This window comes from Gorilla gorilla, chromosome 10 (genome assembly GCF_029281585.2).
Source record: "Gorilla gorilla gorilla isolate KB3781 chromosome 10, NHGRI_mGorGor1-v2.1_pri, whole genome shotgun sequence".
NCBI lineage: Eukaryota > Metazoa > Chordata > Mammalia > Primates > Hominidae > Gorilla > Gorilla gorilla.
The window spans coordinates 38,210,670-38,228,185 of record NC_073234.2 but is presented as its reverse complement, the minus strand read 5'-3'; the positions used below and the strand labels follow the sequence as shown (position 1 = coordinate 38,228,185).

The following is a 17,516-nucleotide window of genomic DNA, read 5'->3' as shown; positions in this document are numbered from 1 at the left end:
CGGGAGGCTGAGGCAGGAGAATCGCTTGAACCCGCGAGGCGGAGTGGGCGGTGAGCCGAGATGGTGCCATTACACTCCAGGCTAAGCAACAAGAGTGAAACTCCATCTCAAAAAAATAAATAAGTACATAAATAAAATAAAAATTTAGTTATTTGAGAATAACTTTATATCTCTCCAAAGTTTAGAGAGACCTATCCAGTATAAAAATAATAAAAGTGAGATTAATAGAACTTAATAATGTGTGGCGTACTCTTCATGTAATGAGAATACTTTTCAGCATGTGGAACTCATTTCATTTATTGGTCATTTAAAGAAGAATAATTCTCAATGTTGCCATATGTGTTCCAATGACAAAGTAGCATGTTGGCAGATTCCTGCTGCACTAACCTTTTGTTCCTAGTCTCATAGCTAGGTTTTTAAAAACAAACAAGTGATTTGTGGATTATTAATCTTCAGTAGAGGCCATCGATGTTCTAAGGAACTCAAAAACCACATCATGGGAAGGAGAGTTACAAGACACTCTTTAGTGCATTTAGTCTAAAGGGATGATTCTTATATTCCCTGAGAATGTCAAGGAATGGCAATTGAGGGAACATGAGAATCATCTTCAAACACTTGAAGAAGTTGCAGGTGGAAGACGGATTGGATTTTTATAAGTAGCAAAGAAGTACATAACAGATCTTGGGTGGAAATTACGGGAAGACACATTTCAACTTCTATAAGGCACAATATTTTGTTAGACTGTTCCAAAATGTAATGGGCTGCATGATGCGATAGTAAGTTTTCAGGCACAGCAAGTTTATATGTGTTCATTCATTCATCGTTCATTCACTCAATAAATAATTACTAGTGCCTACTGTATGCCAGGCATTGTTGTAAATTCTGGGAAGATAGCTATAGATAAGAAAGACAAGGTCCCTGATCTTATATCACTTATATTCTAGAGTAGGAGTTGATAAACTTTATCTGTAAAGGACCAGATAGTAAATATTTCAGGCTTTGCAAGCCATGTGGCCTCTGTTGTGACTACTAAACTCTGCCATTGCAGTACAAAAGCAGCCATGACCAAGGGCTGGCAAACTATGGCCTGCAGGCCAAACCCTGCTTACTATCTTCTTTTCTAAATAAAACTCTGTTGGAACACACTCACAATCAATTGGTTCCCTATTGCCTGTGGCTAACTTTGTGCTTTACAAGCAGAGTTGAATAGTTGTGACAGAGATGGTATGCCCTGTAAAGCCTAAACTATTTACTTTCTTACTCTTTACAGAAAAAAAGTTTGCTGATCCTTCCCATAGTAAGTACACGAACAAAGAATTGTGACTGTTTTCCAATACAACTTTAATTATAGATACTGAAATCTGAATTTTATACAATGTTCATGTGTCAGAAATATTCATTTTGATTTTTCTCAATTATTTAAAAATGTAAAAACTATTCTTAGCTCATAGGACAAACTAAAACATGGATGAGCTAGATTTGGCTTGTGCATCATAGTTTGCCAATTCCTGTTCTAAAGTATGTTAACAAATCCACATATCTTGAATGTTACTATTTTTCATAATAGGTGAGAGCCTATTTTTAACTCCCGTTATGCTGATAAATAAGCTACTGATTTCACCATTATGTTAATTAACAAAATATCTACTGTCAATCAGAGGAAAAGTCACCAATATTCTTATAGTAGTCATCTCTGGTGGGTGGGGCTTTTCTGATAAAATTCTAGCTGCTTCCCCTTTCCCTTCTACCACTCCGGGTGAAGTCCTAATTAGAACATTGAAATGCACCAGGCTTGTATTTTAGCCTAACTTATACATAATATCACACTATCTATGTGGACATATTATGGATTACAGACATCATAACACTTTAATATGCGGAGACATTCAACTCTTCTTTGCTCAGCAATCCCTTCTTACCCTTTGAGGCATACTTTACATAATTAAAAGGGCCTATGAATTTCCCAAACAAAAACGCCATCCATCTGGGATACTATATTTAGAGGCTGGCTGTAATTCCCGACCCCACATAGCAATTTTTCTATCATAGTGCACATCAAAACAAACTACTCATGGTCAAATAGAAAAAAAAGTAAAAGTATTCAACTAGGTGTTTGACCGAAGTGATTAAGAAGTTTAATTTTAAATAATCGATCTAATAACTACTTCTAGGTACCATCTGAATTTTTTTGTGAAATAATTTCTTAGCATAAATTTTTGTTTTAGGCAGATGTGCTACCTCTATATGAAATTTTATCAGTTAAAATTTATTTGTATAGTTACACACATAAAGATGACACACAAGTTCAGAGCTCAATGCTAACACTAATGATTCTTCTTCTCCACTTCCTACCAAAAGGGGTATTTAATTTTGAAACTAGAAGGTTGAATTCTGTTTAGAGGGTATAGACATAAATCTGACATTGGTTGATTCTGGGGCATGGACAAATGCAAGGTCAGTGATGTCATAATTTGTAAATAATGATTATAATTATTACCTTCATTATAATCTGTTATGTACAGCCTCAATTCCTTTGACCCACTATTGCGAGGCTATATATTTGGACAATATCCAAACCCCTGTTAAATCCAACTCTCTTCTAACTCTGCCTGCCCTCAAGCAGTGGACTGTGGGTAGGAAAAAGCACATAACCCTGAGAATTGGTGTTACTTTTCTTTCGCTGCACTAGCTTCAAGTCAGCCCTTAGTACTGTCAGGCAGTACTCCCTCCCTCCCTCTCTCCCTCCCTCCCTCCCTCCTTCCTTCCTTCCTTTCTTCCTTCCTTCCTCTCTTCCATCCTTCTTTTCTTTTCTTTCTTTTTTTTCTGGCACTACAAGATGCTCAAGGATCAACTTCTATATTTTTGTGCCCCAGTCTTTGGAATCAGACATTTCTCCAAGGAGCCTTAGTTAATTTTGTTTTGTGTTTTGGAGAATGGTCTGGATGCCAGGTGTGCTTGTTGCCTCTGAGGTGTCATTGCTTCTAGGCTCTCTCAACTGACAGACCAAGAAAATATTGTACATATATGTATACCAGCACATGTATACCCACATATCTAGAAATATTTCCATATGTAAATACCTCTATCTATATTATACTGAACATGAGTTCATATTGATGTCTCCAACTCTAATCCATTGCCACACAGATCATCCTAACCACCTTTACTTGCTTTTCTGTAAATTCCAACTCCAATAGTGAAATACTTGGCTCCCACCATCCATTTACTTAGCCGTTCAATCTCAGAATACATGTATAGCAGTATCAGAATTGTTAAACCTTACTCCTATGGTAAACAGCTTTATCAACTAAAGCACACTGCTTCTGTGTACTTTCTTTTGCTTTCAGTATTACAGACTTCATTAATCTCTAAAGTTACTTAGGTCGGCACCTTTTTCCCCAACCCCCTCAGGGAAGTTGTTTCATACATTTATAATATGATTAGATTACTTTGTCACATTCTGCATTCCATACTGGGATTCCCAGATGGAATCCTGTGAAATAATTTTTTAAGTTGAAAACTAAGGTTCGATTTTTATGTTATTATTCTACAGGTTTTGACAAATGTATAATTTCACACATCCAATGTTATAATATTATACAGAATAGTTTACTCCCCTAAAAAAAATCCCATGTGCTTCACCTATCAATCCTTCTCCTTTCCCCTAAATCCCTGGCAACTCCTGATCTTTTTACCATTGCTACAATTTCGCCTTTTCTAGAATGTCATATAATTTGAATTATATAGTATGTCCTCTTTTCCAATTGACTTTTTTCATGTCGCAATGTGCATTTCAGATTTATCCATACCTTTCTGATACTTGTGGGTTTGTTAATTAGTGTTGAAAGATTGTAAATAATTTTCCATTGATGAAATGAGTGCTCTACAAGATATGTGGCTGTCTAGAAAACTTGTATGCATTCCCCCCTCACCCTTTACCTATGAGCCTGCATAAGGAGAGGACTGGGAAAAGGAGAGGAGAATATAATAACTTTTTAGCCTTATAGAAAGAATACTTCGTTAGGATTTTATCAGTTGTGTTCATTATTATATTCACAGTGTTTAGAACAATGCCTACCATATAGTCGAACTCAATATTTGTTTGTTGAATGAATATTAAAACCCCACTGACTTGAGATGTTAGATGAATAAATAAATGTAATGTTATTTTTATTGGTTCCTGTTTCTTTTCATTCCAATCAAATGCTGGACTGAGAGAGTGAATTTGCAGGATATTCACCAATTGGATAGACTTGATAAATATTCTTTATAATATTGAGCTTTCTGTGGCCTTGCACAGCTTTAAACATTTTTTCTCTGATATTGTCTTCCCCCTCATTACTAAACTATGTCAACATTCTCTGAAAAAGTTAGGTTTCTCAATCATATAAATTTGAGAATTGCTATGTAGCTGGATAATGTTTGGAAGTGCATATTAATTTATGTTGTTGTCCTTCCTATCTTTCTCCCTTCCCTTGTTTCTTCCACAAACTAAACAATATTTTGAGATGTGTCTCATCAATACCTAATTTATTGAGAGGTTTTAGCATGAAGGATTGTTGAATTTTGTCAGGAGGCCTTTTCTGCATCTATTGAGATAATCATGTTGTTTTTGTCGTTGGTTCTGTTTATATGCTGGATTACATTTATTGATTTGCGTATATTGAACCAGCCTTGTATCCCAGGGATGAAGCCCACTTGATCATGGTGGATAGGCATGGGTAAGGACTTCATGTCTAAAACACCAAAAGCAATGGCAACAGAATTCAAAATTGACAAATGGGACCTAATTAAACAAAAGAACTTCTGCACAGCAAAAGAAACTACCATCACAGTGAACAGGCAACCTACAGAATGGGAGAAAATGTTTGCAATCTACTCATCTGGCAAAGGGCTAATATCGAGAATCTACAATGAACTCAAACAAATTTACAAGAAAAAAACAACCCCATCAAAAAGTGGGCAAAGGATATGAACAGACACTTCTCAAAGAAGACATTTATGCAGCCAAAAGACACAAGAAAAAATGCTCATCATCACTGGCCATCAGAGAAACGCAAATCAAAACCACAATGAGATACCATCTCACACCAGTTAGAATGGCGATCATTAAAAAGTCAGGAAACAACAGGTGCTGGAGAGGATGTGGAGTAATAGGAACACTTTTACACTGTTGGTGGGACTGTAAACTAGTTCAACCATTGTGGAAGTCAGTGTGGCGATTCCTCAGGGATGTAGAACTGGAAATATCACTTGACCCAGCCATCCCATTACTGAGTATATACCCAAAGGATTATAAAACATGCTGCTATAAAGACACATGCACACATATGTTTATTGCAGCACTATTCACAATAGCAAAGACTTGGAACCAACCCAAATGTCCATCAATGATAGACTGGATTAAGAAAATGTGGCACATATACACCATGGAATACTATGCAGCCATAAAAAATGATGAGTTCATGTCCTTTGTAGGGACATGGATGAAATTGGAAACCATCATTCTCAGCAAACTATCGCAAGGACAAAAAACCAAACACCGCATGTTCTCACTCATAGGTGGGAATTGAACAATGAGAACATATGGACACAGGACGGGGAACATCACACACTGGGGCCTGTTGTGGGGTGGGGGGAAGGGGGAGGGATAGCACTGGGAGATATACCTAATGTTAAAATGATGAGTTAATGGGTGCAGCACACCAACATGGCACCTGTATACATATGTAACAAACCTGCACGTTGTGCACATGTACCCTAAAACTTAAAGTATAATAAAAAAAAAAATCTAAGGATAGGCACAGGATTTGCATACTGAATGAGATGAGGCTAAAACTACTTTACTTCAAAATTAAAGGAAAGAGTGAGCACAGAGAGGTACAGTTTAGGGACATTCTTCCAGGCTGTAGCTACTTACGTGACACAAGCTTATGGGATGGGGATGCGGTAAAAACATGGATACTTTGGTGAACCATAAAAGCTGGATTTTTTGGCAGGGGTTGGGGGGTTAAAGTATATACTTTAAGTTCTGTTGAAGTCCCACTGTGTTGTGCCTAAGGACTAGCGTCCATTACTCTGGTGGTGACAAAGCCTTTCTATTAGAATTATTTTAAGTTTGGGCTTGAATCTCTAAATCTTTTTTTTTTCCAACCAAGATGATTTTTTTTTTTTTTCTGAGATGGAGTCTTGCCCTGTCACCCAGGCTGGAGTGCAGTGGTGTGATCTTGGCTCACTGCAACCTCTGCCTCCTGGGTTCAAGCAATTCTCCTGCCTCAGCCTCCCAAGTAGCTGAGACTACAGGCACCGGCCACCACACCTGGCTAATTCTTGTATTTTTAGTAGAGGCGGTGTTTCACCATGTTAGCCAGGCTGCTCTCGAACTCCTGACCTCATGGTCTGCCCACCTCGGCCTACCAAAGTGCCCAGATGCATTAAAGTGAACTTCCTACTATCATTTGCCTATAGATGGTGGAAATACTAGAGCTCCTGATTCTCTCCTGTAGTACTTTTGTCACCGTACATTACTGCTTCTTGTAATTAAAGCTTTTTATTGTAAACATTCACAATATTTTATAATACTACATATGGATTACTATATACATATGTGTGTGTGTATATATATATATATGGATTTAGAATATCTATATTAATTCCATTAATTGAACATTTTTTATATGACTGGCACTAAAAATGTTCCTTTATGAATTTCTTTATGAGTCTCTTCTGGTGTACAATGAAACTATTATTTTAGTTTTACCTGATCCATAGGACTTTGTGAAAATGTCTTTGGTACAAATATTGTTTATTTTTAGGCACTTATAAATCTTTTGAAATAACAGTGGTATTTTAAAATAGATACTTCAAATTCTCTTTCTTCCATTCTGGGCATTCCCTGCGTCTATGGTTTAAGCCAAACCCAAAATAAATATTTTAATTTGTTCTATTAAGATTCGACTTGTAAAAGAAAAAAAAGTTAGACAATATAAATTATACAGTTAATATAATTTAAACTTATTAGTCTACTGGGAAAAAATTCTAATTTTGAAGACTATTAAATGGGAACATTTTTAATCTTTAGGCCCCAGAAGTCAGTCTTACCAACATTAAGAAATAAATGCACATAGATGATGTTTTTTAGGGCTGAATGACAAACATGACGTCAGCTAACCTCGATCATTTTGGTTGTCTAAATACAGACTATAACAAAATTGATTTGATTCCTTAATTATAACTTATTGAAAGGGCAGTTACAAATTTCACTTATTCTTGCTATGGTCACTAAAGCACAAACATTTTTGTGCTCAAATATCAACCTATCAATAGCTACCAACTGTAAAACCAGTCTTTAGTTTTTCAAAGTCAAAATAATTAACTTGAAATATATTTCATTGTCAAATAAGTTGTAAAAGAATTATTTCAAACAAATCCAAAACTTATTTTTGTTTATAGAAACAAGACAACACACAGTAAAATTGAGGAAATACAATAGTTTTTTCAATATAGTACCACAAGCCATTTTTTCTGTAAAGGACCAAATATTAGATACTATCACAAAACATTTTATCACTCATTCAAAACAAGAATCATTCAGTTGCCCCAGGAAAAAACACACTGAAATTATTTTGATAGCATAATAAGCTAGAGGATATAGAACATTTGAAAAACAGTTCCAAAAAATGGAATACTAAAGATGCAACATTAATTCTTAGTACATTTGTTATGTTAATGAATTAAAGCATTATAGAATATATTCAAGTCAGAAATCCTGTAGTATGAAGATATACCTTCATATGTGAACATATTATATTAATAATAATTATTCTGGTATTTATATCAGATTTACCATCAGATTTTCTTTCCTGAATTTATTAATAATTTGACCACGGAACACAAAAATATTTCATTCATTCTATAATACTTTGTTTTAATTATTATTTAGAACATAAATCAATGTAAAAATGTGGGTATATATACATACAAAAATACATAAAACTAAAAGCAAAAAAATGGCATTTAACATTTAGCCATAATAATATATGACATACTACAGGTCACATGTACATTTTCATTCATGATAACTTAGTATGCCTAATAATTATGTTAAAACAATATTCTTAAAATGCTTATGTATACAATGGAATCTTAAAATGTGTGTGATTCGAACCATTTACACTGTCTTAAGCACTCAAAAGAAAGAAACTTTCTTCTTAATAGTTCCTAAATTTTGGCTCAAATCGGCAGAGGTCCAATTCTAACGGAGAATCATTCTCTAATACTTACTGTCCTATGTTACTTATGATTCCAAATGTTGTCAACAATACTGAGTAGTACCAAAAGGGCTGGATGGAGGGGGTGGGCAGGGATACAGTGGCTGCTTCTGCATTTCCAGAACTAGCATCCCAGACGGCCCTGTCCTGGGCTTACTCTAAATAAAGCTATTGCCTCCAATATGAATATCCATAAGGCTCCAGTTAACGTGGGTTTGTCTAACCTCTGATATTTGGGGTGAAGGGTTAGGTTTAATTTCTCCCTGGTTGGCATCTAACTACATTTTAGGTAGAGTCAAACTCTGAAGCCATAATTTAACACTCCAAAAGTCCAATTAAGTTACAAAAACATAGGCTTTAGAGTCTGAAAACATCAAACTTTAACCTAATTGGGTTGCTTGTGTAATAACAGATGAAAGTTGTTTCTTAATCATTGGTAGTTGTCCATTCTAGAAACTGTAATAAGCTTGGCAGGGTCCTGTGTATTATTAAGACTGCTTAGTATTTTTTCTCTAAAACCATACCCTTCCCGAAATCATGGCATAAGACTTCTTTGATGATGATAGAAATTCTATATGTAAAACAAGTATATAATTAACCCAAGAATTTCATTGATTTCCTTCACAATTGTGTTCCAAATGAAATTTCAAAATAAAAGCCAAGTAGTTTTACACTTTAGAATACATGCTCCAAAATTAACCCATTAAGCACTTAATAATGCACTCTAAATTGTTTCTTTACCATCATCAGTTAATATTCATCAAATGCCCAACTGATTAGTTTCTCCCTATTGGACATTTTTTATATATCACATTCCTAATACCCACATAGAGGCATTAAAATTGTGTACTTGCAGGATCTTCCCACTGTTAACTGTGAAAAATAAAATAAGGTGCTGCAACACATTTTTTTCTTGACTGTAAGCTGTTATTTGGCATAATATCTCAGGTCTTCTCTTTAGTCAAGAAAAGGAAAACTTCCCTTCCTGGAATACTTTTTCAGTTTCTCTTCTTCTGAAACAGACAGGCAGGTAGATTCCTTCCAATCTGAAATATTGTTTTGAGATATGTGACGTCCATTTCTGGGTACATAACATTGAGAAAATTTAGCAACCAGACAGATGAAACTTCTCAGCCTAAACCGCAGAGAATAAGACCATGTATTTGCCTAGTGCAGAACTAGCACCCAGATCTCATGTTTCCCCAGCCCATTTTCTACTATCTCATCTCCCAATACATTTAAAAGGAGAAAATACAACTGGGTAGGGTGATATGCACTTTTTTTGTGAGCTGTTCTCAGAAATAACATTCAAATTAAATTGTTTTGCTTGGGGGTACATATCAACATTTTGAAGCAAGATCTATAGTTTCTGAGGTTCTTACTTTGGAAATGGATTTAGAAAAAAATGGGTTCATCTTAGTTCCAAACCAAAAAGCTTTAGTTTTTGAACTATCAAAGAGTTGTTAAAAGGACTGACAGTCTTCGAGTGCTGGGTTACTGAGATGCTACTCTAACTCAAATAATGAATTAATTAATTTAGTTATGGCTTATATTGGACAATACCCTTTAAGAGACATATTTGTTATTTTTAGAAAGAAGAATTTGAAAACCTAGGGAGCCCCTAGGTTTATAATCTCTATAAAGCATTTGGAAACATGTTTTTAGGCCTATCAATACAAGGAGCCTAAGGGCTGAGAATTTCAAAAGGCAGAAGAATGAAGAGGAGTGAAGTTATCGCTTCTGGGTTCTCACAGTGCTATCCAGTTCTCATTTTCTTATCTACAAAGGTAAAAAAAGAAACTCAATAATACTATTAAAAGCATGCTGGCCAACATGGTGAAACCGTTGGCCGTCTCTACTAAAAATATAAAAATTAGCTGGGTGTGGTGGCACATGCTACTTGGGAGGCTGAGGCAGGAGAATCGCTTGAACCCGGGAGGCGGAGGTTGCAGTGAGCCAAGATCACGCCACTGCACTCCAGCCTGGCAAAAGAGCAAGACTCTGTTTCAAAAAAAAGCAACTATTACTTCCTCTTAAGGATGCAAAATATTTATGATGTATCCTCAAATCATTGCATGATCTCTAAGAAGAAGCAGCAGCCAGACAAAATAGCTAGGAAAAAAATCACTGAGTTCCATTAATGAAAAATGTAATAACAACAGCAAAGTAGTGTAATTGGTCTCTGTTTAAAAATGGAAAAAACTGATGCTTGTGGGTGGCTTTGATCTACCTGCATTCAAAGAAAAGCAAGTTCTGTCTTTAAATTGGAAAACTTTAGTCAGGCAGGAGAAGTCAAGCTGAGCGGTCACTGGAAATGTTGTCCAATGAATCAGCGATCTATATTTAAATTTTAGGATTTTATATCCCAGCCATGAAATGAACCAATTCTAGTTAATGAAAAATAAACTGGAAAACATCTGTGCAATTTTGGAGATCCCAAGGCTATAATAAAAGCAACTGCTAGCATGTGTATAGTACTTTACTATTTCTGAAGCTCTTTTAACATATTTGATTTCATTTAGTCCTTACAACAACCCTGTGAGGTAAGTGTTATCAACCCCACGGTAAGTCAAGGAAACAGAGGCTTTATACGTGTTTAAGAAACTTGCCTAAAGTTGTGGATTTAATAATGAAGGAAGCCAGTCTGGGCACAGAGCAGTTCTCTTTCCATCTGTCACCCATGTCCCAACCCTGTCTCATCTCTGCTTTGCAATTGTTAGATGAGTGAGAGATTGGAAAGACAAAGCTATTTTTAATTAAACGTGTTGGGACACTTTATATCCTGAGTCACTCTTTATGATACTCATATTATGAATCTGAATTCCCCAAACATGAAGATAATGATCTTGTTAATATCCAGCATAGCACAGGATACCCTTGTAACACTGATCAAAATACGTTTACAATGTCCAAGAGAAAGTCCAGAGTACCTTAAGCAATCCTTTTCTACTCTTTTAATAAAATTTGGCTTTCCTTATACAAATCTGACTTTAAAACAACCTCACATTGGGGATAAAAGATATTTTTGGCCAGTCAACATTTCCTCTCACCTTCAGCATCTCAGTTTTCATGCTTTTCTTGACCAATAATATGTGAGGAACCAAAAGGAGGCCTCTGCCAGTTGTAAAGTTACCGTTTTGAAATGCAAGGTGATTGATAGCTTCTAATAGAACTCTAAACTGGCCACAATGAGCAGGAGCTCATTACACCCCAGGCACTTGTACTCCTAGGAGGTACCATCCCATCTCCAGGACACTGTTTAAGGCTGCATTTTCTGATGCACAAATTAATTTTAATGGATGAAAACATAATTTCTCTGAAGTTTTCTCTGAATATTAAGACTGATGATGAGCTCTCTTTGTTCAGAAATAGTGCCGCACTTTATGTGACTTTTAAACCAATCAAGTCTTACTTATGTTAGAAATGAAAATAAAAGAAACCAACAACAAAATATAAAGCTAGGGTGGTTATGATTTTTCCTTTAAAAATATAACTTCTGTTGTATTTCTGGGAATCAGACCTGCATATTTTAGTACAGCATGTTTCCACTAATATTCCATACAAAATAATGTCTAGTTTTTGGTAGCAATGTGAAAATGCAACTAGAAACACAGTCTCGTACCCAATGAATTGATTTATGGTTATATTAATAAAGTGTATTTGTTCTTGTGATTTCTAGCTCAATTCAGCTAATGAGCCAAAAAGTCAATCACAAGAATCAAGTTGCATGAACGCAAGGCTCAAGTTGAAACAGGAATGAATTTGATGGACTTGGAAGATTTAGGCGAGTCCTTCCACATACCCGTACTGTTTGTTGGGCTTCGATTGTTAGAATAAAAAGTCTGTCTTCTGCTCATACTGTCAGTATCTTCTTTGTTGAATTTTTCCTTCATGTTTTGGCAGCATGGGAAGCTTTGAACGCAGTCTTGAAGGAGATGGCCACTAAAAAACATGTATATCCAGGGATTACAGCAGCTATTCAAGGAACCCAGTAATGCAGTGATGGTGATGGTAGGGTTTTCTGATTCTGCATGAAAAATATAAAGGGAAATCATGTAATGTAAGTGAACCATGGATAAACTCATTTTTCTATTAACTAATTAAAAAGGCATAACCTTCTGGATTATCATAGAAAATGAACTATTTTGTTTATCAATCAGGGAAATGGGGAGTGTTTGAAAATTGCTTGACTATAAAATATTTTTGTAAGCAAGATGCCTTAAAATTAATTCAAGTATTTTTAAAACACTATCAAAATATTTAAATAGAATTGAGTGGGAATTTTATGAGGTTAAGACTATTAAATAATTGATTTAAAAAATCTCTATCTTCTATACTCGAACTAGCATGTGCTAATGACACAGCAGTTACAGAATGGCTACAGTTGTAATGAAATTTTAAGATAATTTTAAATAACCATGTATACCAAATTGTATTTATCCTAATAACTCAGGAAAAAATATTGCATTAGGGATCAAGTTTAGTAGTTTTAAATATTCTTATAATATGAAAACCGTACAGAAGAAGTCCCTGGATGATATAAGCTTTAGTTGTTTTTCTTTGGTTAGAAATTTGGTTTGATTTTAAAAGAAAGAAAACCATCTGTGGTTGTGGTTCAAACAAATTATATTAAGAAGAACAGCAGAATTAGGAAATTCCAACAGGATTCTAAAATATTTTATGATAATTAGCACTGGTAAACTGCATAAATATTATAACCTTTCACAGTGGAGCTACCATGCTGATAATATACCTTTTCTAAAAATAAGAATAATAAACACTGACTTTTCCTTGATTATTAAATATAAACTTGGATCTTCTCACTCTTGTTATGCCAGAAAACAATTACAGGTTATTATTTAATCATACTTAGTGCTAAGATGCTGCTATCAAAGGTGATCAGGAGCCATGGGTAAGATGGTATTCACAAAGAATGAAAATCACCAACATATCTATGCACAATTGAAGTTTTTATTACTTAAGTGTAAATTCTGCTAAAGCAATAATTAGACTGAATTTCTTTATTTGATGGACAATATGAAGAGGCTTCTAAGATCAAGCAAGATAAGAAATAGTAAACCAAAAATAAAGTGTTTATATTGTATTTTTCATTATCGCTAGTATTATAGTCAATAAGAATATTTAAGTTAAATTCATACTGAAATGTTTTATTTGCAAATATAACTTCCAAAGCATATTACATACCTCCCCTACTCCAATTCCAAAAAGCAAAAGGAGAACAGCTACTCCCAGATACCTATTTCCTGTTACCAGAAACATTCTGGTAACAACTGTACCATTGAATTTATTTGGTTTGAGTTCCGACAAGCATTGGAATTTATTTAGTTTGAGTTTTTGTCTTTACTAGAAGAAAATATTTTCAAGATGCAAAATTAAATAATTTTTTTTGCAAGTCACTGTGAAGTTAGTTTTTCTAGTTTGGGAAGGAATTAAAATCAAACACAATAGTAGGTGTAGAGAACATTTCCAGTAAACTACTGTAAGAGTTGGGTGGAGAGATGTAGAGCCGTGTGGTCAAATGAGTGGTGAAAGACTAATGAATTAGTCTAATGAATTTAGTTTATCAATAATTCTGCTTTGAAATACCAAGAAAAAACTATTAATCATTGTTAGAAAAAAATAGATTATAACGAGAAAGGAACATTATTAGCTAAATGCCAAATTGGAATTACTCACCTTCTAAAGAATTTTTCTCCAGCTTTCTTTGGAAATATATATCTGTTTCTATCCTTGCCCCTGAGGCATTTCTACACATTTTTAAAATTAATTGTAATACTTTTCACAATCCAACAAAAAGCAGTTGTGACAGTAAAAATATTTCCCTGAATCCAATAGACCTGAAATGGTGTTAATACAGTAGCTAGTGATTTAGCAAAAGTCATTCTTCGGCTTTGTAGTTGCTTGGCTGACTCTGGGACACAGTTTCTGGAATTGTGGTCTTAGGATCATTGCACACTACAAATGCAGAGTCCTGAGCCCCATTCCAGACATTCTTAATTAGAATGTCTGCATGGGGAATCCAGGAATATGCTTTTTTTTTTTTTAAACAGTGTTCCTCCAAGGTGCGACTCTTATGTACACATAGAAGTTTAAAAACTACTGCCCTAGAAGATACTATAAAGAAAATTGCTAGATTCTCATTTTCTCTCTCTCTCTCTCTCTCTCTCTCTCTCTCTCTCTCTCACACACACACACACACACACACACACTCCTATCCCTGCACTTTCCTCTCTTTTCCCGGCACATACCGGTCCAGACAGACTTGGGATCCCAGACAGACCACATCTGGATGATGAAGAAAGGCGCCCAGCAGACGATGTAAGCCGTCACGATCACAAAAGTCATCTTCACCGTGCGGATCTTGGCCCGGGAAATGGACTTCACGCTGCTGACACAGGGTGCGAGCAGGAACCCCTTTTGGAAGGCGACACCCGCTTGCTCTGCACCCTTGCTCTGGCGCGACGCCGTCTTCCCGCGGACGTTGCGCCAGATGTTGTAGCAGATGAAGCCGTAGCAGGTACCCAAGATGACCACGGGCGCCACAAAGATGCCGCCCGTCATCCAGGTCACGTAGGCACGAGAACCCCAGGGCTGGATGAAGGTGGCCCAGCAGTCGCGGGCCTTGGTGACATTGTTCACCTCGATCATGGAGAAGACGAAGTACTGCGGCGTGCTCAGCACGAAGCTCAGCACCCAGGCGGCCGCGATCATGAGGCGCGAGCGGCGCGCGGGCTGTTGCAGAGTCTTGAGCGGGTGGCACACGGCGATGTAGCGGTCGGCTGTCATGACTACCAGCATATAGGCCGACGCGAACATGCCGGACACCTGCAGGTGCTTCACCACGCGGCACAGCCAGTCGGGGCCGCGGAAGCGGTAGGTGATGTCCCAGCACATTTGCGGCAGCACCTGGAAGAATGCCACGGCCAGGTCGGCCAGGCTGAGGTGTCGGATGAAGAGGTGCATGCGGGACGTCTTGCGCGGCGTCCGGTGCAGAGCCAGCAGTACGCTGCTGTTGCCCAGCACGGCCACCGCGAAAGTCACCGCCAGCACGGCGATCTCCAGTTTGGCCAGCTCCTCGTTGCGCACGTCCCTCGGTGGGCCGTAGCCTTCCCCGAGGGCTTCGGCCTCCCGGCTTGTGTTGCCAGCGCCGGTGGCCAGAGGCCACCATGGGCTGGAGTTGCCCGAGGGCCCCGCGTCGGGACCGGCGGAGAGACGCATGCTGTCCATGCAGCTCCTACTGGGCCCTCTTCGGAGCTCCAGCCCTCGCGCGCCGCTCCCTCCCCGTCTCGGAGGACTTGGGCTCCTCGTCCGAAGCGCAGGGTCTTTGGCGCGCTCGCAGCTTGCCGGGCTCTGCGATCCCTGCAGTGGGCGTCTCCCCGAGCAGCGTCCCGCCTGCCCACTGAGCAGCTCACAGCAGGGTGAGCTGGCCCCTCTCCCTGTTCTGCCTTTTTTCAACTTCGGCGAGGTCGGGAAGGTGAGCTCCGAGCTTCCGGAAGCACTGGGTTCCCAACTCAAGTATTTATGCGGTGCTTGTTTCCTTGGGACGCGCTCCCTCCCGCCCTATTGCCGGAAGACTGCTGGTTGCCTACTCCCCGCTCCCTGGAGTTTTATTTTTTTTTATTTTTTCCTCTTCCTACGTCGGTGTTTGTCCACTGCATCACTGTTGAGGGGGTGGAGCTGGGAGACTCGCAGATTCCTCCGCACAGTAGGTGGGACCGTGGCGCTTTCCCGGTTTTCCCTTCCAAAAACTTGGACAACTGGACGCGTCATGCCTTTTCTGGGCTCGTAGCCGTTTCCACAAGCTTCCCTCACTAGCCTTCCTCGCTAGCCTCCTTAACCATGCATTTGACTTCAACAGGCACGCTAAGCGCGGTACCTGGAAACCTCCAGTCCACACACCGGCGTCCACGCATCTAGCTCCTGCACCTGAACCTGGCTCTCGACCTCACCTCCTCCAGTCCGGGTTTCTTCCTTCTCACCGAGCTCACCCGTGCAGCAGTCTGGCAAATTTTATTCCCCAGGCAAATTTTCCCGGGGCAAACATTTCTCCCCGCTCGTGACTTAAAGAGCTATCTCTTCCTAGTAACGTCTTTGATGCATGCTATTTATTACCCTATGTTTGCGACGGGAAGAACGCACTCTTCACTTTGCAGCCCCCGTGGCTGCTGTGCCGGTATTCACAGCGGGGTTTGGGGGGAGTGTCTCCTGGTTTTCTCTATGGAGACTAGGGACTTAAGGAGTTTTCTCTAGATTCCTGGGGTTTTCTGCGGGAAAAGCCTGATTCCCACAGCGGTGATGGCGGAAATTTGGCCGCAGTGGTCCGTGGGGACCGTCTGGTTACTACTGAGACGTGGGGACATCTTTTTGGGTGGACAAAGAGCAGCTGCCGGACAGCGGCCACCCAGGCAGTGCTGTCCAGGGCAAGGGACAGAAAACCCGCCCGGCTCCTGTGCTCAGGAGTAAGAAAGAGGAAATCTCAAAGAGAGGAAAGAGGCCCTGGGAAGGAGGGGAAACAACCACCTACCCAGTAATCCGTTACTCCGAACAGCTGGATCCCCTCCGCAGGGCGGGAGGGAGGCAGAAATGCGATCTCCCTCAGCTCTGTTTTAACGTTGGTGAAGATATGCCTCGACGGACAGCAAGGGGGAGCTGTTTTCAGGCAATTTTACAAAGAAGGAAGAAAGGAAGCCGTTTCTGCAGTTATCTGCTATGTAGATGCAGGAGCATGACTGTTGGTCAGAACGTTTCTGTATTGTGGCTGTGGTATAAATTTGATTGCCTCAGAAAAATATCACCCTCTGTGAAACGTAGGCAAAAAATGCAAAAGATTTTATTCATTGCAGTTCTCAGTAATAATTCCACTTTACTATCCAGTTCGTTCATGCAGAGTTACCAAGGTTGTCACGTTGAGATGCTGGACTTGAAATCTGGAGTCCTGCTTCCTGTGGCTAGATAATCCTGGGTCTGTGCGTCTTATAAATGGAAATGAAAGGACCTGCCTTTCCTGTTGTTGAGGTCATCGGGAAGATCAAGTAAGACAATGTTCTGTATGGGGGAAATGCTCTAAAAACTGAAAGCTGTGTTGTGTTGGTTCATTTTCTCCAAGATATCCAGGTGGCAGAAGATTGAAATGGTTCAGGGATGGAAGGTAATAGGTAAAAGGTTTCCAGACCACCTGTCTGGAAAAAATCCTTCAAGCAATTAGGTAATAGTCACTGACTCAGA

At 38.6% G+C, this 17,516-nt stretch overlaps 1 protein-coding gene across 1 annotated transcript; it reads right to left on the bottom strand.

The window, feature by feature from the left end:
• Window positions 1-7,428: 7,428 nt before the first annotated feature.
• On the bottom strand, window positions 7,429-17,143 carry AVPR1A (arginine vasopressin receptor 1A). The gene is made up of 2 exons (XM_019038031.4): window positions 14,540-17,143; window positions 7,429-12,297 (listed from the first exon to the last, which is right to left on the bottom strand). The coding sequence occupies exons 1-2, from the start codon at window positions 15,516-15,518 to the stop codon at window positions 12,011-12,013; spliced, it is 1,266 nt and encodes a 421-aa protein (XP_018893576.2). The 5' UTR covers window positions 15,519-17,143; the 3' UTR covers window positions 7,429-12,010.
• Window positions 17,144-17,516: the final 373 nt, after the last annotated feature.